At 44.8% G+C, this 25,307-nt stretch overlaps 2 protein-coding genes across 13 annotated transcripts in view; one reads left to right on the top strand and one right to left on the bottom strand.

The window, feature by feature from the left end:
- Positions 1-25,307, top strand: part of RAB3IL1 (RAB3A interacting protein like 1) — a 72,521-nt gene that overhangs the window by 34,579 nt on the left and 12,635 nt on the right. For 9 of the 12 annotated variants that reach the window (XR_012625352.1, XR_012625348.1, XR_012625358.1 and 6 more), the window contains 4 exons: positions 8,602-8,713; positions 10,240-10,302; positions 12,254-12,449; positions 13,782-13,955. The exons of 1 other annotated variant lie outside the window; for it this stretch is intronic. The gene's annotated coding sequence lies outside the window, so the exon portion shown is untranslated. Of the gene's footprint in view, positions 1-6,900; positions 6,984-8,601; positions 8,714-10,239; positions 10,303-12,253; positions 12,450-13,781; positions 13,956-25,307 lie in introns of all 12 variants that reach the window. 2 more of the 12 variants (XR_012625359.1, XR_012625360.1) reach the window with 2 other exon arrangements.
- LOC141930576 (acyl-CoA 6-desaturase-like) lies at positions 403-25,307 on the bottom strand. Its single transcript, XM_074841616.1, has 12 exons — positions 22,313-25,307; positions 16,944-17,054; positions 15,314-15,511; positions 14,748-14,849; positions 13,774-13,899; positions 11,627-11,687; positions 11,085-11,161; positions 10,795-10,892; positions 9,241-9,337; positions 7,646-7,725; positions 6,499-6,624; positions 403-5,148 (listed from the first exon to the last, which is right to left on the bottom strand). The coding sequence occupies exons 1-12, from the start codon at positions 22,517-22,519 to the stop codon at positions 5,097-5,099; spliced, it is 1,335 nt and encodes a 444-aa protein (XP_074697717.1). The 5' UTR covers positions 22,520-25,307; the 3' UTR covers positions 403-5,096.

Raw genomic sequence — 25,307 nt, 5'->3', positions numbered from 1 at the left:
AACCCAACATAGTTAGGCAAAACAAGGGAAGCCATAATCATCAAGTCTGATCCCAAATCCTTTTCTAGAGTTTGGTTCCACTGTGTTCTTATAGTTCTTGGTCTGGAATCTGATTGTGAAATAATAAGAACAGCAATTTAAAGCTGAAATTCAGACTTGAATCACCCTTTATACCTAATCCTACCCTGACCCTCTAAGAATTCTGACTTTAAACATAAGTTCTTGATCTCAGAGCCAGACCTGGATGGTGACATTTATGCCCTAGAAATGTCTTCAGTAGCTTAGTTGGCTTCTCCATGCTACCTCTTAATGGGTTTCTATTGCAGAAGGTGTTCTGAGAGGGAACAGATTCTTTGAGCACTGCAGTGACTCTAGATGTGACTGGAAAAGACACATAAAACATTTTTATGGTCCACAAATAGTTATGATTTTATTGAGCAGTAGAATACACAAGAAAAAAAAATGTTCTTTTTGAGTTATTGAAATGCTTCTTTAAAGAATAATCAGGAGCTGTCCTATAAGGAATATGGTTTTGATGTTTTAACAACTCTTAGAAAACATTTGAAATGTTAGGGCTCTGTTAGGAAGGCTTTCTTAGGAAAGCATCTACTAGAAGAGGCCGTGCCTAGGACACAGTAACTTGTTACAGAAAGAAAAAGATGTTTTTGTCCTAATGAAGACCTAAAATCCAGCCAGTATGATCAGCCCCTGTAGCAAGGAATGATGGTGCCTGGAGATACATCCTGGTGAGGCTCTCTGCTGGTGCTCTGAGCCTCCCAAGCCCTACTTCAGTAAGCAGTTCGGATCTTAGACTCCTCAAATCCATGCTTAAAGGAAAACTGAGTGTTTATGTCCCCCAATTCCCCCTGTGCCTCTGCCTGGAAACATGGGGCTAGATTTCATGTTAGTTCACAAAGCTGGCACAGACCCATGGCCTTCAGTGGAGTTAATTTTTGTTGCTGAAGGTGCAGGCTACAGCGTTAACCTACTTCAGAACACTTCTCTAGGCAACCTATAGCAGTGTCTCACCACCCTCACAGTAAATAATAAATAGAAAATCTAGCCAGTGTGCAGAAGTACGTGCTCTGTGGGGGACTCAAATGCTCTATCGAAGGGCGCTGTGTCGTTACCCCTGTCTGTTCCCTGCTCTCAGAGCTGGGGGAGGGTGAGCTCAGTGCAAGATCCAGATCACCACGAGATGTCCAGGGATGTTGCCAGCCTCTGCCGGCTCCTTTGAGCCTGTGCTCTGCCCTTCATAGCCTCGTGTCTCTAGCATAAACTCTTGTCCAGGCAGATACTAGCGATGAATGGAAGAATATGGGACACCTGATTTCAAGTTGCCTTTTTTTTTCCTCTCACCACCCCCTTGGTATTTTTCCTCCCACTCTGTCATGCATCCTCCCCAGCCGGTTCCCTTCCCACATTTCTCCCATCTCTACTTCTCCCAAAACAGATGCCCATCTCTCTCCTGCCCAGAAGCTTCTCTTGCCTTTGCTGCACTTGCTTCATTTAATGCCTTACTCTGCCAACTGTCTTTGACCATCCTGGTCCTCCAGCTTCTACTTCAGTCCCTGCTAACAAGTGATTGAAGAGAAGCAAAGCCAGTCCTTTCCTGCATACCGTTCTATTATCTGCCCTGAAGCGAACTCTGTGTTTCCAACTCGTGGCCTCTCTCCGTTGCCAAGTGCTCGTGTAGCCAATGATGTGGTTTAGCTGGTTAAATAAACCCTGGCAGCCTCCCAGCATGTTTTACAGATTTTTTTGGTGTGTGTGTTTGTGTCTCGTTACAGTGCAAATGAATGACCTTTATCAAGAGAGAAAGTGTAAAAGACTTCACCTCATTATTTTCTGAGAAAATACTTAGTTACAGTCCTCAGAAAACTGGGAAAAACTGCTTAAATTTATGTGTTTGAACCATTTTGATGGCTAATTGTAACCTGCAAAGGGACGCTCATCTGTGAGCGATTGCTACAGGTTAGAGACAAAGCCAAGCAAGGTCATGCGAACTTCATATCCACCTAAGTCTGCAGTTTTACTGAAACTTCTGGAACATCTCCTGTAAACCTCATTACACTTTGGTGCTACTTAAAATTATAACAAGACTCCAGACTTCCAGGGCTCTTTGTCAGGGAAATATTTGACCTGCTCCAGTTAAAGGATGGAGAACTTAAAGGCACATATGAAACAGCTTGAATTTCAAGATAGAGGGCTGGGATTTTTTGGAGAGAGGGGAAGAAACTATATGAGCCAAAGAGGCTTTGCCTGGAAAAGTAACCAGCATCTTACAGTTTCACCAGACAAACTTTTTGCACACTTAAGTTCAATGAATAAGAGAAATGCATGGCTAGTTACAAAGGGTTGGTGTCCTGCTCTTTGCAGAACAGACCTTTTTCTCTTGCAATAGCAAGGACAATGCATGATGCTTGGAAATCAGTTCTGACTATAACATTGCACAGTTTTTATTTCTAGATTGGAGCAACTGAACATTTTTCATGAAAAGGGAATTTTTCGAGAGTCTGAAAGAAGCAGGTAGCTGGGGAAGAGTTAAGATCTCTCCTGTTCCCCCTTTCTTCCCTTGGGTATCTTGTGCTAAGGTCTTGGGAAAAAAAATGCCCATTTGCCTAAAAGCAGGCCTTTTCTGCAGAATCTTGCAGCATAGTTGTTCTCCTTGAATGTTTCAAGTTCTTTTCAGCCATCATCAGTAGTAGATGCTGTCTCCTGGGCACTGTTAGGTGGTTGTGTTGGCAGTACTTTGGATTTTTAGCAGAAAAACAGTCCTTCCAGTAGACTGGTCAGTGGCAAAGAGGAAGCCAAGCTGCTAAAGCAGGACTGTTTACCTAGGCTGAGCTACCAGTTTTCTGCAGTTTCTCTAGGTGTTAAAAAGCAGTTGCCAAAGAAGAAAGATAAGAGAGGGAAGAGGGGACAGCGTTAAGGAGGAAGAGGCATCTGTATTGAGAAGATATTTGCTCTGGAAATAAGAACTGGGAGGGGGTTGAAAAAATATGAACTGTCAGAAAAATAAGCTGAATATTTAAAAGATTGCACTGCTGATGCTACTGTGTGCTTGTGGTCATCCTTGCTGGAGCAGAGACAGTGAGATACATTCAAGGAGTCAGAAAGAGATGCACATATTAAGACAGTCTTAACAATGTTAGCCACAATTCTAGGCTAGCTCGTTACTACCTGTCTGGGAAATTACAGCATCCAGAAGGACTTTGTTTGTGCTATTAGAAATCAACTAGAAAACTTGCTCAAAGTCAGTTTGAGCTTCAGACACCCTGGAGACAGTAGCTTTTCATACTAACCATTCCTAGTGATACTCAGGTATTGCCAGAATAAGCCGTTTGCAAACCTTAAGTATTATTACCTAGTTTAAGTTGCAGTCCTGCCTATGAATTTCTCATCTGTAAGCAAGGATATAATCTTGTTTTATTCACTGAAGAGGGCGGGGTGGGGGAATAAATTTATTTGTTGAAGTGGCTGGCCAGTCTTGGAGTTGTCTTTGTTCAGGAAGCGCCTTGCTGAGTTTGTGGGACTTCTGTTATCATTCAGGGATTTGATAGAGAAGATCCAGTTTCAGAGCTGAGCAAAGTAATGAGGCATGCAAAATCATTGCCTAATAACGAGAGTATCCCTATTGTGTGTTTTGAGTGAGCAACGAGACAGCTGTTGGAACTGGAGACTGCTTTTGAAACCATGGTCCTTTATCATAAACTCAAGGGTACATCTCTTCTGTTGTATTACAACTGAATCTAAAGCCCTTGATTTATTTGGGATCAGGTTGCCTGTTAGAGAAGCAACTGGAAGCTGTTCAACCATATCTCCTGATAAGCCATTAATGGATTTTGGTAATTAGGTGTTGGGCAGAATATAGAGTTTTAGACAACTTGTAAGAGGGTTCTCCAGAAGGTTTCATATCTCCAGCACAGGCAGGTGTTTTCAGCTGCCTCCCTGAAGGACTGGGGGGCCAGGTCGAATGGTTGGGCAGCTCCTGCTTTTGCAGGGAGAACTCATTTTCTTCACTGATTGTTCCCAAGAGAAGGGTAAATAGCACCATGGCTCCTGGCCTCTGACAAGCAGAAACCAGCTTGGTTTCTGCCAGGCATGTGCAGACAGGCAGAACCATGCGTTTCTGCAGCACACAGCCTAACTGCTCTGGTGAAAAGGCCATTTGTGGTTACACTGGAGTACTTGGGAGCAGTTAGTGCGTTTTGCTTATGTGACTTATTTTGGTCTTTTGTGTAAGTTACTGACAACCATAATGCTGTGCCAGACCTGTTGCTCATTAAAGAGAAAACAGGCCCTCTCCTAAAAGAGACGTATTGCTGTTTAAGCCCAAAGATCTTCCGCAGACCCCTGGAAAGAGGGGCTGGTCATAAAAATACAGCTATATTAACCCTGCTGACAGGTGGTTAGACGTTAGTTGTGCAGGATCAGTATCACAGCTTTTACTGAAGTGATGCTATGATTAAAGAAAGAAAGGAGGGAGAGAAAGGAGGCTCTGGGCAGGGCTGAAAGCCCCATCTCTGTACAGCAGCTGCCGGTCCCTGTGGGCATCACTGCCCACCTGAGCTCACTGTTGTCATGGGCATCACGGACCGTGTTATTTTTTCATTGATAACAAAATTAAACTCTGTGCTGAGCTCTTTAATACAAACATGGGAAAGAAGAAAGAGGCATAAACTGACTGGGGTGTCCTTGGATTGCAAATAGTCACTGAAGCCTAACAACTTTTATGTGTCTGTGAATCAGGGGATTGTGTGGTTTAGGTAGAATTAGAATCTTGTGAAGAAAAGGTCAAGGTTGGATATTAATGCCCTTTTTTTAAACACTCCTTCTCTCCATCCTCTCCTGACCTTCCATTTTGTGCAATACTGGCATCGCTTTTCATCCTCTGAAGCACATTTTAAATTTGTCTGGATTAAACAGGTTGTCTGAGCCCGTACCAGTAGCAGTTGACAAGACAGGAAACTCCCTTCCAACTGTGCATGTAGACATAGACTGAAATCTGAGAGTAAAAGACACGTGTGTGATTTCCCCCCCGCACACCCCCCCATCCCTCCCAGTCACTCACACCTCCCCATTAAGATTCATGTTCACTTATGGAGGTAAGCATCCAGCCATAGAGCTCCAGATTTCTTTAGGGACCTGTGGAAAGAAAATGAAGAGAAGTTTGTTTGGCATGTGACTCTCCCCTCTGTCATTTTTTTTCCTACAAAGAATCATGTTACTGAATTAGAATATGAATCCTTAGGACCCTGAATGTCTTTCCCCAGTATAGCAGATATAGCAAGAAGAGCTCAGATGAGCAAGAACTTCACCTGAGCCCACTGTGTTGTTTGTAGTCCTTCTGGCCCTCAATAAACAGTAGAGCAGAACTGCTTGGGCTCACCATGTTGCACCTGGAAGGCGTTTCCCTACTTCCCCCTGGGAATTCTCATGCGAAATTTCTTATCTGCATCAGCTCCGCAAATATTACGTGACAGATCTGAGCTGGTTTGGGCCCAAAAGTCCTCTGACAAACAGAATGCAGTCTGGAGGCTGGAAATGTAGCTTTATATGGTTTACTGGAGATGATCCTTCTATCAGGAGGGCAGGTAATTGCTGAGATGGTTTCTGAGAGCCTGTGTAGGGAGGTGGGCTCTGTGTGGTGGGATGCTGGGCATCACCACCCCTGGGTCTCAGCGGTGCATGCATTTTCCTGTGCTAATTGGGTAAGAGGATCAAAGGAGGCTTTGAAACAGTTTTCAGCTCTTCTGCATGTTGGGGCCAATCTGCTTTAATTTGCATTTGCTTCGAATGGTTTGAGAGTGGAGATCCCCGGCCTCCAGAATACTTTCTCATGTTCCCTGTCATGAATTATTCCCCTTGGAGTAACTGAGACAGAAACGTTAACCCAGAGCCTGCCTGACAAGGACTATTAGAGTAGGCTTCAACTATGCCTATAGGGAATAGCCCTTTGCTGCTGGCAGGGCTCAAATGGGAAACAGCACGAGCTGTAACCTGATTCATTCCCCTTTGATTCATCTCACTTTGCAGCCTGAAGATGTGCTGCCAGCTCCCGAACGCAAGAATCATCAGCTGTCAGAATAGCATTTAAAAGGGGCATTATAAAAATGGTCCCTATTAGATCAGGTTAGTACCCATCTAAATGCTAAGTATTCGATGCTCTGCTAGCAGTGCTCTGGTTGCAGAAGCTGATCTGGGGGACAGTTGTTTCTTCCCCCATGATGCAGTGAAGCAGCTTCCCATCTGTTGTCACCTGGCATTAGTCCACTAAATCAATGAAGCTGTGTCATCTCTGCTGTGGGTCAACACTGCTGCAGGTGCTCCTTGGACTGCGATAGGAAGATTATTAATGTAGTGACAGCAGATTACAACATATTGACATGGTATTTCTGAAGGGTCTATGTTGTCCTTAATTGTCTGTACTAGAAAAGAAAGGATGTTTGTGTAACAGCAGATTGCAAGCTGCAGATGATACTAGAAGGACCTTACCCAATGATGTCTACAAATGCTTTTCCAAGAGGCTTCTCTTCGTATTGGACTCCATACTTGGCACATAATGACTTCACCAAAGGTTTCACCTTCCAGAAATTGTGCCGTGGCATTGTTGGAAACAGGCTTGAACAGAGAAAGAGAAAACAAACCTGAGAAAACTCTAGAGGCTAACCCCAAGGGATGGGCATCTCTGTCTGCCTCCTCATAGGGGCTAATTATTAATGCCTTCTCCTCAAGCTATACAAGCAGACAAAAGAAAGAGAGGCACAGAGAGATATCCATACTTCAGTCCTCTGTTTCAAGGAGCCTTGTGAAAACTGAATGCTTTGATTCTCCTGCCATGCCTTAAAACAAAGCTGTGTTCAAGAAAGACAATGAAAGTCAATTCCTGCAAGAGAGGACACTACAAGTGCGATGTGAGGGAAGCAGGAGTGAGGAAACAAACAGCCTCAGCTGCTGAGATGGCTGCCCATTTCCTTTGGGTAATACCAATTGTTTCTCTCTGAATTGAATTCCCAGTGATGCCCTTTCCCACCTCTGAAAGCTCATGGAACACTGAAGTAGGTAAAGAAGAATTTGGGATCACCTCGCCCTGTGCTGTTCAATGGAGATTTCCTCAGCTGACTTCCAAAGCAGTCAGCTTTACCCTAAAAGCTGTTTCTTTTACGTTTTCTGTTGTCACTGACAACAGACTTTCCATATGGCCCTGGTTTTAATATCTTTCCTGGAACCTGGTACCCAGCAGCGTACACAGTCCCACACAGCTGTCACGCTATAAAATGCTGAACTGCTTTAGGGGAGAGGAAATTTCTGAAATGGATACTCAAGTTCAAGTAGCTAGCTTAGGATTTGAGTCCATAGCCATTTTAACTGGTAGATACATACTGCTGACTCCTAATTAAACCCCAAATTAAAATTGTGAGAGTGAAAGCTGAAGTATTTAGTAGCAAGAGAGAAAGATGCCATGCCTGTAGTAGAAGCAGACTATGACTCCCAGTATCCTGGGACTCTTTCCTAGGCATGTGGTAGCGCTCCAAAAATCCTACCCCATCCCCCACATGTGTCTTTAGCAGACTTTCCCTCTTCTTAAGTCCCGTGTTGTGACAACCTGGTAATGGCCAAACGATTCTGGGTCCATACTCACTGGTGCTCGATTTGAAAATTCAGGTGCCCGGTGAACCAGTCATTGAAAAAGGACTGCTCAATATTGCAGGTAGCTGCTACCTGTGAAGGCAAGAAAGCAGCTGTGAAGATCAGTGAAGTCTCACCTAACATCAGAAGAAAGCTCCTCTTGCAGGGCTGATACGTGTCTTATGGCACTGCTGAGTGGTCAGCGTGCAGAGATGGCTGTGCTGAGGTGGCTGGTTGCAGCAAGGGGGGCTTTAATCCTCCTTCAGGGCTTTACTGTCAACTGTTGTGCTGCCTGTGTCTCCACAGGTTTGACCGGTGGTAAAAGGGACAATATAAGGAGGCAGTTTGTGGACATACGTGCCAAGTCACGTATCAGTCTGAGTATAGACTCCTAAATCTCTGCTTCTCCCGTTGAAGATTGGATGGTTAACAACAGTACCAAGGTGGAAAGCAGGGGAGGAAAAATGCACGGACACAGACAGCCTGTTTTCCCCATCCCGTCTAGTTATTGCCCAGTTTGCCTTAAGTGCAAGGTGTGAATATTCTGGAAATATTTCTTAGCTACTCTTGCTAGTAATGACTGTAGAATTAGGTAGTCTTTCTCAAAATCCTCTTACACTCTGAACTGGCTAAGCTGTGATTTCTACATAGTGACCATAGGAGATATACTGTCCTCACCTCCCCAGAATGCATTATAAAACCACATCAGTGTCAAGGAGACTTATCTCCCTCTATCCTATATACATTTTCTCTCTCTATCCCATCTCTCTTATTATCCCTCTCCCCAAATGTCTCACTCCCACAATCTCTCTCTGGCTACAAATTCCAGTTGCATAAAATGCTTAAGCAAAAGCTTAAGGTGAACATCTGAACACTCCCATGATTTCAGTGAATCTATTCACATGCTTAATTTAAAACAAATGCTTAGGTGCTTTCCTGAACAGTACTTTTGGCACTTTTTTTTTTTAGTGTTTTTAGCATGAGAGAGAGAAATTGGCTGTCAGACATTGACATCTCACCTTCAAGGCCCCATTAACAACTACAGATACTAATTAACACATGAGATGCTTTCTTCTCTCAGGTAAGTCATACCAGATTCATACAGCCAGTGTCAAAGTTGCTCTTATTATCCTCTAGGTCTGAATAGGGCTTGGACCACTGTAAGTAAGAGGTATCCTTTCAGCAGGGTGGATTTGTCTGACCAGGAGTTAAAAAGATGTAGAAAGCAGCTGATTTTCATTTCAGTCCTTATTGCTGAAATATAAACTTTAGAAACATATTGAGCTCTCTTCAGCTTTGATTTTCATCAGGGCTTTTCTATTTGCGCATAGGCATATGCCAAAATACACAGCCCAGGAAAGCCAAATCATTCTTCTTGAACCTGATACTGCCTCAAATCTGAAGGAAGCTTTTGATTGTCAAATTAATTACAGAAGATTGGACTTCCATGGCTTGACTCAGCACTGCTGGCTCTGGGGAGAACATTTTTATGGGAGGGGTCATGGGCAGAGACCATATACTAGTACCTGGGGATAGTGGTGACCCATCTGCTCTTTGAATAAATTCATTTTGGGGTGAGTCAGGGGTATTCTTTCCCCTCCCAGTTACCTGAGAGCTAAGCCAGTCTCTGTGCTTCTCACAATCAATTTCCATTGGAATGTGATTCATCTGGGTGACCCACACAAACCAGTGACTCTCCAGAAACCTTCAAAACCAAACAGGCAAAAAGCATGACAATTTATATAGCAGATCGGGATATGAGGGAAATAGAGTGGGGTTTACAGAGAGCGGCAGGAGACACAACCTGGGAGGAAAGTATTTCTCTGAGGTATTGAACTAAATACCTCTTCTTTCTATGGAAACCAGAGAGAATCACTTCTGTGATGAATTTTCCTTCCCCTCTTTATACCTCTGGGACTAACGCAATTATGATTAAAACAAGCAGGACATTCTATTGGGCTATTCCTCTCCCTCTTCCTCAGAAGTGGATTGATCTCTCATACTACTTTTGCCTTTCGATAAATAAAGATGATCTAACTTCCTGGGAAAAAAAAGCTTTGATTTAAAAATTCTCAGAACTGCTTTCATCTTTCCCCTTGCTTGAAGGATATACGTTAATTTCAAAGTTCACCTCCCGTTGGTTTTAGCTTTCTGGGTGTCAAGCTCAGCACACTGGAGCTCCCAGCTTCCCTTTGCTCTCTCGGTACCTTTGCCATGTCTCAGCTCTGCCCTGGGCTGGGGATCGCATTAGAGTGCCTTGATTACTGCTTATGGTGTATAACTGCATTTTTAGCACCTGTACAGTAGTCTACAGAAATGCACTTTCTTCTCTTTACCCAAAGTAGTTTCTCTATGCTGAGACTTAGATGTATGTTGACAAGGTAGTTGTCCAGAAGTGTCCTTGTTCTAGTCTTTAGGCTTGTTTTCTGAAAGAGCAGGTGATCTGAATTTGTAATTTTGCCTTTCTTCTTGCACTTTTAGCTTAATCAAAATACAGAAGTTTTGGAAATAATGGGTCGGTTGTCCTACATTTTTCAGCTTGATATTTTTTAGCTTGGCTAGGCACTTACACAAATGCATGTTTTGTGAATCTCCTCTTTTCCTTAGGTCCAAAGTGTTTTGAAACTATGAAAACTGAAGTCATGAACAGTGACATTAAATTTTGTGGAGGTAAAATTTCTAATATTGTGAAGGTTTTTGTACATCTGTTGCCATTTCTTTTTACTCAAAAATTTTTTTTTTATAAAATGTTTTTCACTGTGATGAAATGTTTTCCTAAAATTAACGCTTCCTGTGGGACCAAATGCCATCCTTTGGTACTAGCCAGTGACACTTGACTAAAGTGGAAAAAGTGCATAGATGTGTTGGGAGCAGGCAGCGTGTGAGACCGGGGAACAAGGAAAGAAAGGAGAATCCTGGCTGGAACATCACAGGGGCAGGGTAAGATGCTGAGCACCAGAACCAGCTCTGCTGCGGGGAGGTAGAATTGGGAGATGGTGAGTGGAAAGTGAAGCAGTGGGAACAGCCAAAATAACACACAGTGAGGTCAATGACTGCAGATAATCTAAATAAGAAAGGCTGGTGGGGCACAGCAGAGCTGAGGCTTGGTTCATCTGGCACTGGAGGGAGGGGAGAGCAGTGGGGATGCCCTTTATCTCCTACCTGACAAAAGTGAGGAGAGACAGGGATCCCAGAACGCCGTAGAATGGGGTGTATGTGATGAAGTAGCGCAGGTAGTAGCTGATGGCCCAGGCTAGGTCCTAGGAAAGAGAGAAGACATTAGGCATTGCTTTGCCTGTCTTATATAACGTGTCCTTGCTGGTGATGGTAGGGACGCTGGGTAATTAATACAGCAAAGGGCGATCCCTGCCCACTGGCCTCCCTCCCTACCCAAGTGTGATTTCTTATGAGCCAGCTGGACCCGATAAAGTTCGAGGGAACATTTCACTCACCGCCCAGAACCTGCGCCTGATCATGGTCGAGATGATTTGGATTTGGAAATACACAGGGATGAGCAGAGGCGGGAAGACTGCAAAGCAAAGGGAAACGTTTTGGCCATCAGAGGGGTGGAAAGGCATGTGACATGAGTGAGCCAGTGATTTAGGACTGGTTCTAGGGAAGGTCTGCCTAGCACTGGTGAGAGAGGTGAGGGCTGGTGATGGGGGGTGAAGAAAGGAGGCTCTGCTGCAGACCCACTCATCTCGACTTACCAAAGAGCACTGACTGGCAACATGCATTTTTGCCATGGAGCCTTTAACACAGAGGTTATTTTTTTCCAGTCTCAGTTGCTTACCTTGCTTTACATGACCATGCTGGCAACATTCAAGATGCTTGGATATCACTGAGGAATATACTGAACTGCTTTGGGGACCTGCACAGGGGTTGGTGGTCCTGAGGAAGGGCAGGACATAAGGAGTTGCTCTGCTATGCAGTAGAGGCTGGAAAGGTCAACTGACATTCAGGGAAAAAGGAAGAGTGCAGGGCAGATACTCACTGAGAAAGAAGTACTCATGCTGGTGATTGTAAGGCAGGTACTTCAGCTTCTTCTTGCCGTACTGCAGGACACAGAGGAGAAAGCTCAGGTTTGGATTATGACACTCACGTGTGAGAGAAGATTCTCCGCAAATTTATTGACTGGAGAGTTTTGACTAAATTCTTACCGCTAGATAAAAAGTGGTTTGGTATGGTTAAATATCTTGACTTTGTAATTGTGCTAGGTGTAAACTAGTATTTAAACTCTTCTGGCTTGATATGCAGATAATTTCTATTTACTTGAGAGCCTGATGGCATTTTTATGCATTTCTCCACCTTTTGCTATGCCTGTGGCTGTGCTAAGAGCTGCTATCATCTCCGTCATTACCAATACAGATGTGATAGGCATAAAATCTGATCTTTGGCAAGTCACTACATGGGATGCCAGTGCAAGACAATGGTCATTTGCATGATTCCATAAATCTATAATGTGTCATGAGTCTGATATGTAAGTGATAGGAAGTAGAGTGCTGTCACTGAGAGCTGTTCTGCACTGATTCCTGCATTACTACAGCCCACCTACAGAGAGCCGATGCAGAGAAGTTTCTCCAAAGACAGGTTCAGACCTTGGGTTGTTGTGTATTTGCAGGTGCCCATTTTCAGTGAAAAGAGGGAGCCAAGAGCACCCAGTCTCCTAACCTCATCTCCATAGTGAAATATCCAGAGCTATACAGAGGGGGCTTTTTTGATCTTCAGGAGTGTTCACACAAGGAGCTAACGCAGGGAGAATATGAATGCCTGTGAACTTGCATTTTTGCTTCCAGTATAGCAGTTTCCCGGTGAAGGTAAGTCTTGCAGCACCAATAAATCAGGCACATCATTCACTCTGGTCTGAGCTCTGAAAGGATGCGTGCTTAGCATCATCTGGAAAAGCATTATATGCAAGTGTGAAAGAGTATTGGGATAGACTGATGCTGCCCTAATATTTCAGATACTTTGTAGGAGGGAGATCCAGTTTTCCTTGTTGACATAAATGTTTACATTCTTAGTTTTTCCTTTAAGGGGTAGAACCATGGTCTGCTTTTAAACCCATTTATCAGGCACAAGATTTTCCAGTGGGTTGTACCTACACATTTAAGAGCATTATACTGATTTACATCTTCTAGATAATAGCTTTTTTATACCCCAGGAGAAGGCTTTCATTTTAGTCACATATAAGAGCCCTTCTGCCTCTTGAAAATTCTGTGTGCAAGACATTCTCTATACATGTCCATATACCAGTATGTATGTCCTCTACATGTGCCTGGAGTTACTTTCTCAATAGTATAAAAGCTGGCTGAGAAACCATGAACTTTTTAAGAATGCGTTCCCCTGTGTTGTACTTGCTGCAGACGTTTGTTTTCTTTGGTTTGTTTTTTGTTTTTAAAACTAGAAATCCTTGTTCCATTGTAAAAATGACCAAGAATGGTACATGGTTTAAGTTCTCTGTGTAGGTTTCTATACAGTAGACAGTAAATATTTTGGCTCTAGAAGGATGGATTGAATTAAAATCCCTTAACATAGCCTGTTATTTTATGTGCAGCATGTAGTTAATGTAAGAAAGTAAGGAAGTATTGCTTATGCAAGCAGTATCCCTTCAACTGCATGGCAAAGGCTTCAGTGGAGAGGACCTTGTACAGATTGTCTGGTGCACAGCTGCGCTGACTAATACGGGAAGATATTTTCTGTGGAAATGGAAGATCATTTTTTTAAATGTTCTTGATGAAGTACTGAGGAACACCATATTTTCCCCTCATGTTGATATTTCAAGCCAACAGGATGAAGTTGTCTTTAATGGCTTTCTACTTAATTTCCCATCCCACCTTCATTGCTTTTCCCAAGCTACCCCAAAACACTTTCTCCTGTGGACAGTATGGGAAATGGATAGTGAATTATATAGTCAGTGTCGCTCTTCAGTCCAAGGTTAGGGAGGATGTGATGGCCAAACTCCTGTCAGACAACACAGTCAGATTAAATCCCTGGATGAAACATTTCCCTTTTTTAGCATTCCTGGAAGTCTTGACTGTGTAAGTCATGTCTACCAATACCGGCCAACTCCTGGTTTTGCACAAGCATTCTCTGAAGCCCTTTAGGATAATGGTTTTCCACGTTTTACCCACTTTGCCTTACCTCAACAGGCTGCGTATCTCCGAGGACAAAAATATGCAGCATGTTCACGTCTGGGTCCTTCTTGAATATGTTGGGCTTGGCATGGTGTTGGAAGTGACGATGGTTCCACCAGTTTGCAGAGGCACCCTGGGCAGATACAAGAACGAGGAGTTCATCTGTGGGAAACTACAGTTCCTCTAATGGTAGGATTACCCATTCATTTATATAAACCAACATAGTACAACTCAGATTATGGCCAAACTTTTGAAATAGCAATAAGCAGGAAGTGGCTCAGCTGTCAGCTGCTGTGAGACTGCTGGTTTCAGAGGGCTGCTTTGCCCTCGCTAAGGATCATCCACATTGAAAGAACAGGGAATAAATATACTCTGAGTCGTGTGTCACCATGGCTTCCCACGTGTGAAGCTGAATCATGGAATCATAGAATCACTTAGGTTGGAAAAGACCTTTAAGATCATCAAGTCCAACCATTAACCTAACACTACCAAGTCCACCACTTATACTGCCTGTGAGGAACCAGGCAAGACAAGGTGAGTTTGTGAGAATGGGCAAAGCTATGTCCCACCCTCTATAAGTTCCTACTGCAGGTGGGTGCTGAAATTCCTGGACTGCCCAGGATAGAAGTTCTGAAGGCATCTTGAATGGATGGGATGTAGGAGGATGGGACATTTGAAAACTATTATGCCTTAGTGGAGTGCGTGCTTAAAATATGACAGGATGTTAAAATAGGGTTTTATGCAATTTAATAAGCTTTGTCCTCAGCCGCTATAACTTGGTGTGGTTCCACTGAGGCTTGTGGAACTACTGTGGTCTGTATCAGCTATGATACAGTCTCTTATCTCTTCTGTGCAATGGTCAATAACTTCTCTGTGCATCTGCTCACTGTGGAAAGGCTTAGAGCTGCAGTTCCCTGCTTTAACGTAGTCAAAGTGGCTGCAGTTGTTTCCACAGTACCCCGGGTCCGTAATGTCCTTTACCTTCAGGTGTCCAATGATAAACTTGTGGACAATGTGGTTCCAGGAAGACTTCTTAAAGACAGAGAGGTGTCCAAAATCATGTTGCAGCCACCCTGCCTGGGCCTGAGGTGAAGGGAAATCAAATAGTTAGGAAGCTGTTTGAAGTCAGAGTTAAGCACAAAAGGAAATGGACATAGAAGGCAAGTTGTGAGTGTGAGGAAGAGAGGGGATTAATTGAAGTGAGAAGGTGAACATCTCTGGTTTCATTCTGGAGGGGAACATAGAATCATAGAATCATTTACGTTGGAAAAGACCCTTATGATCATCAAGTCCAACCGTAAACCTAACACTACCAAGTCCACCAACATTTGGAAAGAAAGGCCAAAGAGACGAGAAAAATGTGTGAGCCACAATCAGCAGCAAGTAGGGGTGGCCAGAAGGCACCACAGTCTTAGGTGTGTTGTGAATGTTTTTCACTGGTGTGAATATTTTGCACTGTTAATTTATCTAATATGAAAAGTTCAGTGCACACTGGCCTTCTCCTGAGTGATTTGTGTAGCCAGGATGCTATGCCTACTGCTTCTCACCTGGGAAGTTGTAAGGACGCAGGCAAGGATGAGAGTTGTGATCCAGCCAGTACCGAAGTATGAAACCATTAACCAAGCCAAAACTTCCATTGCAATAATATGGCCCAAGTAAAGAGAGAAGAACAAAGGATTTGCTCTGAACAAGTTCATGTCCTCTGCTGTCTTCCTCAGGGTCCGGAAATCCTCCACCAGCTGGGACTGCAAAATAGACATGCAAGGCACAGTATGCAGCTTATAACTAAGTCTGAATGTGTCTGGGGAAGGAAGGCCAAGTTCCATCCTAAGGACCCTGGCTGTTTCTTGCACTGGTTGGCTACTCCAGAAGTGAGGAAGGACCTGCCTCCATATTCACCCTGTTTTCTGGCTTTTCATCACACTTTCCTATGAATAAACATCCTGGCTGGTCTGAGCCCATGTCCTGACCTTTTGCACCTTGAGCTAGGAGAGTAATTCAAGCCTGCTGCTGTGAATCAGCAGCACTACCTGGCTCTGTTGAGAGTTACATCAGCTGATGACTCTCGTCTGAATGAGCTTTACAAGTATTAAAGAGGCAGCTGGAGGAGGAGATATTTCAGTCCTATTACTTATGCATAATTCCAGAGCTCTGATGAGGAGCACCCAATATCAGAGTTCCTGTCATCTATTTAATATGTGGGTCAGCTACTGTGCAATCACTCATGAAGAGCATTCCTGAGCTAATGCAGGTTTGCATTGTCTCTTCTATTGTGGGTGATACAGATGTATCATAATCATGGCCTGTCACAAACAACGGGACAGGATTGAGTTTCGTGGCAAGAGCTAGTCATGCCATGCACTGCGCCTGAATAATGAATGAACTGTCTGGGAGGGATAGAGCTGCCCTGAGGATGCAGGGTGGGTGGAAAAGGTACTTGCTGGGTTGCTGCTGCTTAAGAACAGCTACCAAAATGAGACATCTTGTCACCTCACCCATCAGTGCCTACTGCTCGTGCCATGCGTGGCACAAATGCAGCTGCTCTCCAGAGCTTTGCTGGTACTGGGCTCAGTGGGATAAGCCAGTTTGAGTCTCAAAGAGATACTTCCCTGGGAGTAATCTGTCAAAGGGAGTGACAGAACAAACAGTGAAAGGGAGTGAAGTCTTGTTGAGGTGGTGAGCAACTTGTTTGGAAGTCTTTTGAGACTTCTTCAAAGAAGTCTCTTCAGACTTCTTTTCCCCACTTCCCCCATAACAGGCCAGTGATGACATATGTTTTAGGGCTTGGTCACCAGAAAAGGAATAGCAGAAGGGACACCAGTCACAAGAGCTGGTGCACATTTTCCAGTTCACATTTCCCTCCCGTGTGGGATCAGTCCAGCCTGGGCACCTGGAATGTGTTGCTAGAAACGGGACATGATTACCACAGACAGAGCTGTTGGTGGCTCTGAGGGAAAGGAAAGGCTTGTACTGCCCGTCTGAATGTGTCGCCTCCCTCTCACACGTTTTAATCTATACTGGGATGCGCACATTGCTCCACGGAGATGTTCAGCCACTGAGCACTTTTCTCCCCCTGTAGTGAAGAGACCTTTATAATCTGACCTGGAGGACACCCCGAGAGGAAAGAAATGATAGAACACACCCATCATAAAGCCCAGCTCGGAAACAAATACTCACGTTTTTATCTCGGTCCTGACTAGGTTCCCCTGGAGCAAGTTCTCCAATAAGTAACGGCTTGAGAAACTTTTGCACCAAGGTGGGATTGATGTGGAAGGCCTGGAATGCATCCTGGAGTAGACATACGAGTAATTGTGTGAGACTCAGGAGTAAGCTGTTGCTTCCTACTCATTGTGTCATTTCTATCCCCCTCCAGCACTGTCCTCCTATGCAGTGCCCCCCCACGTTACTGTGAAAGAGGGGTGCCAGACTGACTTCCACCTCTGTGATGGTTGTTCAGTGCAGTACTAGAGGCTGATGAGTTTGCTTATTTAGTAAGAAGCGCATGGTGAGATCTGGGATGCTGTTTAGACATATGGTGAAAGGCACCTCAAGAAATTTTTTCTAAGCAACTAAATACCTAAATCCTGTTAATTCCCTCAGAAGGTAGGCAGAGAGGAATTTGTGCAAATCCCCACTAGGATATAAATACCCTTTGAAAGTCTGCTGCTTGGAGGCAATTCAAGAGGGGAGGTGACTGTGGTGACTGAACCAGGACATGACTGCAGACACAGAAAATATTACTGGATGTTTTGGCCAGACCTGTAGATCTCAGCACTAACACAGCTGAGGAAAACGTGGTGACTCTTCATTGAGTCAGGCATTGGAGACTGTCTTTCTCTTTTTGTTCTGTAAGATGACTAACTGAATGCTGCCTTAACTCTTCTGTATTCTAGAACCATATTCTATACATATAGGCAATTCCATCTCCATGCAAGTCCAAGTAAAATGTCTTAGAAAGGAACCAAACCAAAAACTTGGTTGTATACCAGAACCTTAAGCAACTGCTGTCAAGTGCTTGCTGTCAAGCTTTGCAGTGGCTAGGACCCCGTTCAAAAAGGGATCTACACCAAAAAGCAAAGTCTTGAAGAGATTATAGTTATCAATACATGTGATAAGACCTGTCATATCTACTGTGCTGTGGTACACGCCTGCTTGTCCCTATAAGAGGCCCATTAATATTTTGCAAAACTGCTTGTATATTTTCTACTCAGTATCTGCCTTGAATGTTGGGTACATTTTACTGAAGTCTCTCCAACATGTGACAATAGACATAAATAGCTTGTTAAGTTTCCGCAACAGAATCTAATTGAGGGATGAAACTCAATGTTGATGAAACTTGTGAAAAAAATCCTATCGCATATACTCCTGAGGCTATAGAAGTATACTCCTGACTATAGAAGTTTTGCTGTGGGAGGTATATAAGGAGGGAGAGTGAAAGCTGATCAGAGCCATTTAACTTGGAAGTTAAAGACATGATATATGAGAAGTTAGAGATGCAGCACTGGTAGGGGGCTGGGGGGAGAGAAGGGCTAGGTACAGGTGCGCAGGAGAGAGAGAAAACTCTGTGGAATGATTTAAAGATTATAAAAGCCATAAAATGCCAGAGTCTATGGAAGAAGAAGTAAGGAGAGGGGGAAAAAAAAAAAGTCATTTCAATGGGGGAGGCAAACCGAAATGCCAGGAATGAAACTGAGGTGCACTTTTGCTGTAAAGCACCAGAATTCCATCGTTACTCTCAGCTCAGCTCTCATGCTAGAACCCAGACTATCCCCTTTTGTAACCAATGTCAGGGACAAAGTGATCCCTGTTACCACAGGGGGAAGTTTGGATCAATCTGTCCAGGTCCAGGAGGACTAAGACCAGGGCTTTTTGACTGCACTGGGTTAGCCACTGGTGTTATTTTATTGGTGCCAAAATGAAGGTAGAACTCTACGGCCAGCAAAGCTGTTTCTACAGCCCTGTGCTGCAGACAGTTTGGAGTTTCCCATGCAAAGAAATAGTTGTCTTGAATCATCAGCTTTCTTCTCTACTTTGAGGAATCTGATTCACTTTGCCATAATTTCTGGATATTTCACCCTTGCTGGTGTTATCCCCACAGCCCGAGGTTAAGAAATACTGTCCTCTGCCTTCTACAGAGGGGATGATACACTAGAGGACTGACTTGCCCAAGGTTACAACTGGTGGCAGACCAGCCTTGAGCCTTTTTTACCGGTGATTCAGTTACTGTAGGTTTTGCTGCTCTTGGACCCATTAATGTGTCACTGTCTGGTTGCAGTTTCCTTCCCTGGTACAATTTGCAGATGATGTGGAAGAGGAGGGAAGAGCAGAATGAGTGGGGAAGTGAATAGCTGACTGTACCTGCTGCAAGGTTTTGCAATTTTGGGGTGAAAAAAGGGGAAGAAGGGGAAAGAGGGAGAGGGTAAACACATAAGAAGCATTAAGGAATGTTGACTCAATATTATTTAGACTAATGGGGAGAAAAAAGTCTTTGGGGGTCTGACCGGGTACCACCTGATCACCGTGCTGGAGAGCTCGCTGATTTGTGTTGTATTAGTTGGGGGGTGACTCAGAACAGCAGCTTCTGGCTGACCACCTAGAAGGTATTTTTGTCTACCTGGGGCTTCCCTGGCCGTAGCCTGGCTGTCGTCTTAACATGCTTATAAATGCTCTGTGATGACTTTTCCAGGGAGAGTTCTCCTCTGCCTCTGAATTTAATAGCCTCACTTCTGTCTGGATGGGGTGAAAAGTAAAGGTTGGAACTGGTCAGAAATGCAATCATGCACGTCAAAGTACAGTTGTTATGCAAAACTACACGACCTAGCTTCCACTTCACTGCTATCGCAAGCCTATGCCATGAAGGAAGTTCTGGCAGCAGGAAAGTTTTACCTTCACTGTGAAGTAAAACATATATATGTCATTGGCAGGTGTAGAGAATGGGTTTTTCAGTGTAGCCTCCAAGCAGGAGGGAGAACATAATCTCCTGATTACTCTTACCATCATCAGACAGAAAGCTACAGTGGTGGAAGGAGTGCTTTTTTATTAGCTATATCTCATGCATCTCCTTTACTAATAGGTCCTGAATGTAAGATACTACCTGAATTTTGGAATTGTCCTCAGTTCTGTACTAGAGATAAAAAGCAAAAGGCAAAAGGTAGTCTCAGGGAAGTGCCATGTGGTATTTACACCTGACCTCCCAACTTTGCGGTCTACTGGCTAAATAAGCTGAAGTGTCTTATGGGAAGTGGGCAAGTGGGAATGATTCCAGATGCTTTTGCTGAAAAAAATCTTCGTATTATTGAGGTATGAACTGTACTTGAGCATTTGAAGTGCTCAGTGCAGTCAGGACAAGGATGTTTTTTCACATCCTTGAACATCTCTGAAACAGAGACCGTAAGGTGCCTTCCTATACTCTTGCTTTCATTTTCTGAAGACAACTGTGCTTGATGTGATGGTACCAGAACAGGCTGTCCCAGACTAGTATGCTGTCTCAGCATGTGAAAGTATGGCCTAAAATAAATGAAACACTCAGTGTTGTTACTACCTGTAGGGGAAATTTGTGCCTAAGCTAGCCTGGGCTCTCCTAACCTGACTGGCATTAGCACGCTGAACATAACAGCTCCCGTGGAAGCTTCTCAGTTAGCTGTCGTGTGAGCATCCTGAGAGGAATTAGCTCACACATCCCCAAGCAGGGTAACTTTAGAGCAGCCTGGCACAGATGTGGAGTTCAGTGAGTACGTCAGCAGGCAGCTTGTGGTAGCTGGATACACATGACCCTCTCAAGGATTGGTCCAAGGTAAATGGACAAGATGCTGAGGTTCCTTTGGGGCATGTTTGCTGGGCTGGAGGTCCTAACTACATGTGGTGCTAAGGAGAATCTGAGAAAGATGGAAACCATGTACGAACTAGGAATGTAAACACGTTAAACTGAATTTTTATCATTGCCTTTTCCTCCTTCTAAAGTCTTCCAGTTGTGGTATCTTGCAACACAGAATGAAACCTGTTAGTTAAGCCTTGACAGGGTCAAGGCCAAGGCTTTCTCAGGCTGAATGAGAGAGAGGTTTTTTTAGCAGTAAACTGTTATTCACCACAGGGAAGCTGGAAACCAGATGCCAATTCTGGTTTAGTGCTCAGAGCAGTGATGAACAATTTCAGAGCATTCTTAAGACCATGCCTTCATGGAGCGTGCTCTGAGTATAGTGGGATGCAATGTACCCTGGGGAGGTGGGAGGAGGACCAGCAGTAGTAAAATCACAAACCTGTGCTTCAGTCTCCCTTGTAAGGACTGAGACAAACACAATAGCAGATGCTTTTTGGTTTCTAGTGGAGATATTGGAGTTAAATTCTTGGGAATAGGAGTCAAACTCCTCAGGTTTCAGCAGGCCTGCTTTAAGCAGCTGAAAGTAAAACCTGGTCCATCTTTTTGCGGGAGAAAGCTATTCATTCAGAGGATTTATTGGAAGGGGACAGGAACACCAAAGCACATCTCAGTGCTTCAAGGAAAAGAATGGAAGATAACCACGGACAACAGGCAAATAGGCAAATGGAGACTGACGGAAAGGTCAGAAATTCTTGCCAATTAATTCTGTCACACACAGAGCCTCCTCCTTGCTAAGGTGTTAAGAGCCGTGGGAGACGAACAGTTAATATTACAGCTTGGTCTCTCCTGCCGCTTACCATGCACCATGCACATATTCGGGAAAGCTCTGAGGCAGTTTAAATTTTATTAACTATGGGCTAATGCCCTGGGGAGAGAACATGCTCTCTGGATGCACTTCTGAAGAAGGTGGCTTTGAGGGAAACTGCAGACAGCTGTTTCTGAGGCAATTTGTTCATTTTTCAAGGGTTTTTGTTTGTTTGTTTGTTTTGGGTTGGTTTTTTTAATGTTGCTGAAACATGAGAGGTAGCTGAATCCAGCTATGAAGTGAAGGAGCAGCTGTAGCAGCAGCAAATGGTTTTCTTTTTTTTTTTTTTTTTCCTTTTCTGTGGAAACCTGTAACTAAATTCTCTAGCGAATTCTCTCCTGAAAAACGCTAAAAAGCTCCTTGTTTTAAAGCCTCAAGCTCACCCTCCTCACAGAAGCAACTTTGAAACACAGACTGGCCTCTCATTAACCCTTTCTTGTGCTTGGCTGCTGTGACTCTGCATGTCATAAGCTACACACTGAAGAGGGGAAGACTTGGGACTCTTTGCTCATGAATTCAGAGCTCCAGGCACGACACAAACAAGACACAAAGACAAGACAGTAGGACTTAAGCAGAGCCGAGCAATCTCTACCGACCAATCTTCCAGAGGCTGCGAATTGCCATGGCTCAACGGAGTTGATCGCCAAGGAGATGCATCGATTGGGACCAACCTTTTCGCTCCCACAAAACAGCGATAGAGCTGAGCTGGGTGCTCAGCAGGTGTTAGAGAGATGGGGGAAGAGAGGCAGACAGCTTGGCTGCACAAAACCTGGCTCACTTCTCAGTAACCACCGGGAAGGACCTGGCAGGGGTTGCTGGCGAGAGCCGGGGGGCAGCCGCGTGTGTCTGGGCGTGGGTCCTTACCGTGGCATCTTCGCCGGCGCAGTGGCTGATCACTCGGTGACCCCCCGGGTGTCTGTTTGCCCACTTGGTGACATTATAAACCTTTCGCTCTATCACCAGCCACTTGTCGGTCCTCAGGTTGTGCTTCTGGATCTCCTCCCAGGTGTAGAAGCGGATCTGCGCCTCCGGCTCCCCCGACTCCCCTCCTTTCTCACCCCCTTTCCCCATGGGGCCGCTTCTTTGTCTTCTTGCCCAAAGAGGCGGGGGGGGGTGTATGTGTGAATCTCTCCCTGCGCTTCTTAGGGCTGAGCCGGCGGGGGAAAGAGCTTTTTCTTGCGTGATTTAACTCAGCTGATCCCCTGTTCTCTCCCTCTGCCTTCGCTCATGTCCTCCCTTCTCTTTGTCTCTCGCTGCCCGGCCCTTGCGCTCTCCCCGCTTGCTCGGAAGTGCCCCCTAGGCTGGTTTTCCCCGCACTGAGCCACTTTCTCCTCGCACACAGCCCTGTTTTGTGGGAAGCTCGGCCCCTTTCACACCCCCCCACCCCCCCCCCCAGCATCCTCCCCCCGCCAGCATCCTCCTCCATTCAGTACCGGCGAGGTTTCCACCGGGATCAGCAGAGCCCCGGCACCAATCCCGGCGCTGCCGCCGCCCGGCCGGGCTCTGCCATTGGCCCGGCGCGATCTTTCGAAGCCGGGAGCCGGCAGCCGGCCAGGCCGGGCCGTGGGACGGGACCTGCGGGCACCCCTGTCGCGCCTCCTCTCTCCCAGCTTCTTCGCTTCAGGATTTTGGCTCCTGCTTTATAAAGTTTCCCCCCTTTTCCCTTCCCCCTCCCCCCCTTTTTCCCCCTTCTTTTTATTCCCCCCCTTCCTTTCCCCTCTTTTCCCCTCTTTTCCCCTTTTTTCCTCTTTTTCCACTTCCCCCTTTTCCCTCTTTTCCCCCTTTTTCCTCTTTTTCCTTCCCTCCCTTTTCCTTCCCCCCCTTTTCCTTCCCCTTCCCCCCCTTATTTCCCTTTTTCCTTTTTTCCTTGCCCCTTCTCTTTTCCCCCTTCTCTTTTGCCCTTTTTCCTCCTCCCCCCCCCCTTTTTTTTTTTCCTCCAGAATTCTCACCTTACTTCTTAGTGTTGGGCTTAGAAAGAGGATTTTGGTGTTCTGTCTGAAATTAGCATTGGTTTACTGAGTTACTGACTCAGTGGCTGTCAGACCTAACAGTTGTCTTTTGGCACAGGGAGAGCTGTTTGACAGCAAGCTCAGCTAGAGATCTCTTGCTTAGGGCAATGCTTTTATGAAACAGGTGGGACAGTTCCATCTTTTCTTTGCTGTGGGGCATTTTATGTTAAAATAATCCCTGTCATTAGGTTATGCAAGGTGTTGCAGTGCAAGGGCAAAAACAATGGAACAGCGTTTTCACTGCTGTCTTTCCATGTCTGAAGGTGTCTGGCTGCTCTCCAGGGCAAGGTGGTTGTGACCCACAGCTTTCCTGGTGATAGATACCTTTTCTTGCATTAATAAGTGGAAGGCTTATTAATCCTTTATGTAGAGGCACTGACTGATTCTAGGCAAATTTCATATACAAATGTTTTAGGGTACAGGCAGCACCCTCTAAGTTACAGCATTCTGTTGCATGATCAGATTTTAGGATTGGAGCAACACTGGCTTCCAGTAGCTCAGCCCTTTATTTGTCTCGACTTTCATTAGCACTGTGTTCCGACCTGGTCTGGAAAAGCAGGGGAAGCAACCCCTGTGATTAACCAGCAGATGTTTTAATTCACGATGCTTATTTGCTCTCTAACCAACTCTTGTATCTTCTTGTTGAAGGAGGGAGCTTATGCGTGGGATGAGAGACCACCTTTTTCAGTGAAAGCGAGAAATGCCTCCAGTCCTGGTGCAGTTGTGCTTCTGTCCAGCCCCAGCCATAGTTTAGAGCAGGCACAGACAAGGGTGCTCTGTTTTTGCCTGCTGCCATTAGCCTGAAGGAGCTGACAACAGTGAATACCTAAAAATTTCTTGCTCCTCTCCTTTTCTCCACCCATGCTCCCTACGCAGGCAACAGGAACGCAGATCAAAGTGGAAGATCCTACACCACTTCTGTAGCAGTGAGAATCACTCTGTGCTGCCTCTGTGCCAAGGCATGCTATCGGTTTCCTCTGCTTCTGCCTAGTCTTATTCCTGCACAAGGACTTCAGCCTATTAAACAGTCTTTTCCTGTGGCGTGGGTTGACGAAAGTCAGAAATGAAAGGAATGTTTTCCTAAGACTTGCTGGTTTTATTTAGTTTGGTTCAAAATAGACCTCTGACAAGGATAATAATAAATGTCAGCAAGACGCTACATTAAGGTGGACCTGAAGCTCATTGCTTGTAATGAGAAGTTTACCATGACACTTTCTGTGCTGACCTCTTTGAATTTCAGGATTTTAATCCTGTAGACATGTCTGTATAGCACCTTGGATGCTTTGACCTTTGTAATGCTGAGTGTTCCCACTATAGCCTGCCTTTCCCTTGCAACCACACACCTGGAGGCTGCTGTCCTGGTGCTTTCACTGTGGTAGCCAAGTGCCTTTATCCTCAGGGCCTTGCACAGTTGCATACTGATGTGTTTTTCTGTCTGTTATGTCTGGTTTCTCCTAAAAATTAATTGCCTTGGGTAAGTGAATCATCCTTTCTTATCCTACTTTCTTACCCTTTGCCTTGTAGCTTTTAGTTTAGAATGTTAGAGCCTACCGGATAATACAGTAGATCAATAATTTACATATCCAATAAATATTACTTGTACATTACATGTGCATGGAACATGCAATTCCTGCACCTCATCCAGTGTGCTCCGGTCAGTGCTAACATCATCGCAGGCAGGAGCAACCAGTAATGAGTTTAAGTGCATTTTGATGAAAACTGTGTTGTTACTGTTGGAAAACTGGTCTGTGGACTCCCTGCTCACCGGAGAGGATGTCCAGAAGAGGAGAGTTGTCAGGAAGATCCCATTGCTTCTGTTCCTCGCTTGCTAACAGGAAGATGGTTTTCCT

The sequence above is a fragment of the Strix aluco genome, chromosome 16 (genome assembly GCF_031877795.1).
Source record: "Strix aluco isolate bStrAlu1 chromosome 16, bStrAlu1.hap1, whole genome shotgun sequence".
Lineage (NCBI taxonomy): Eukaryota > Metazoa > Chordata > Aves > Strigiformes > Strigidae > Strix > Strix aluco.
This window is presented reverse-complemented; position numbering and strand designations above follow the sequence as displayed.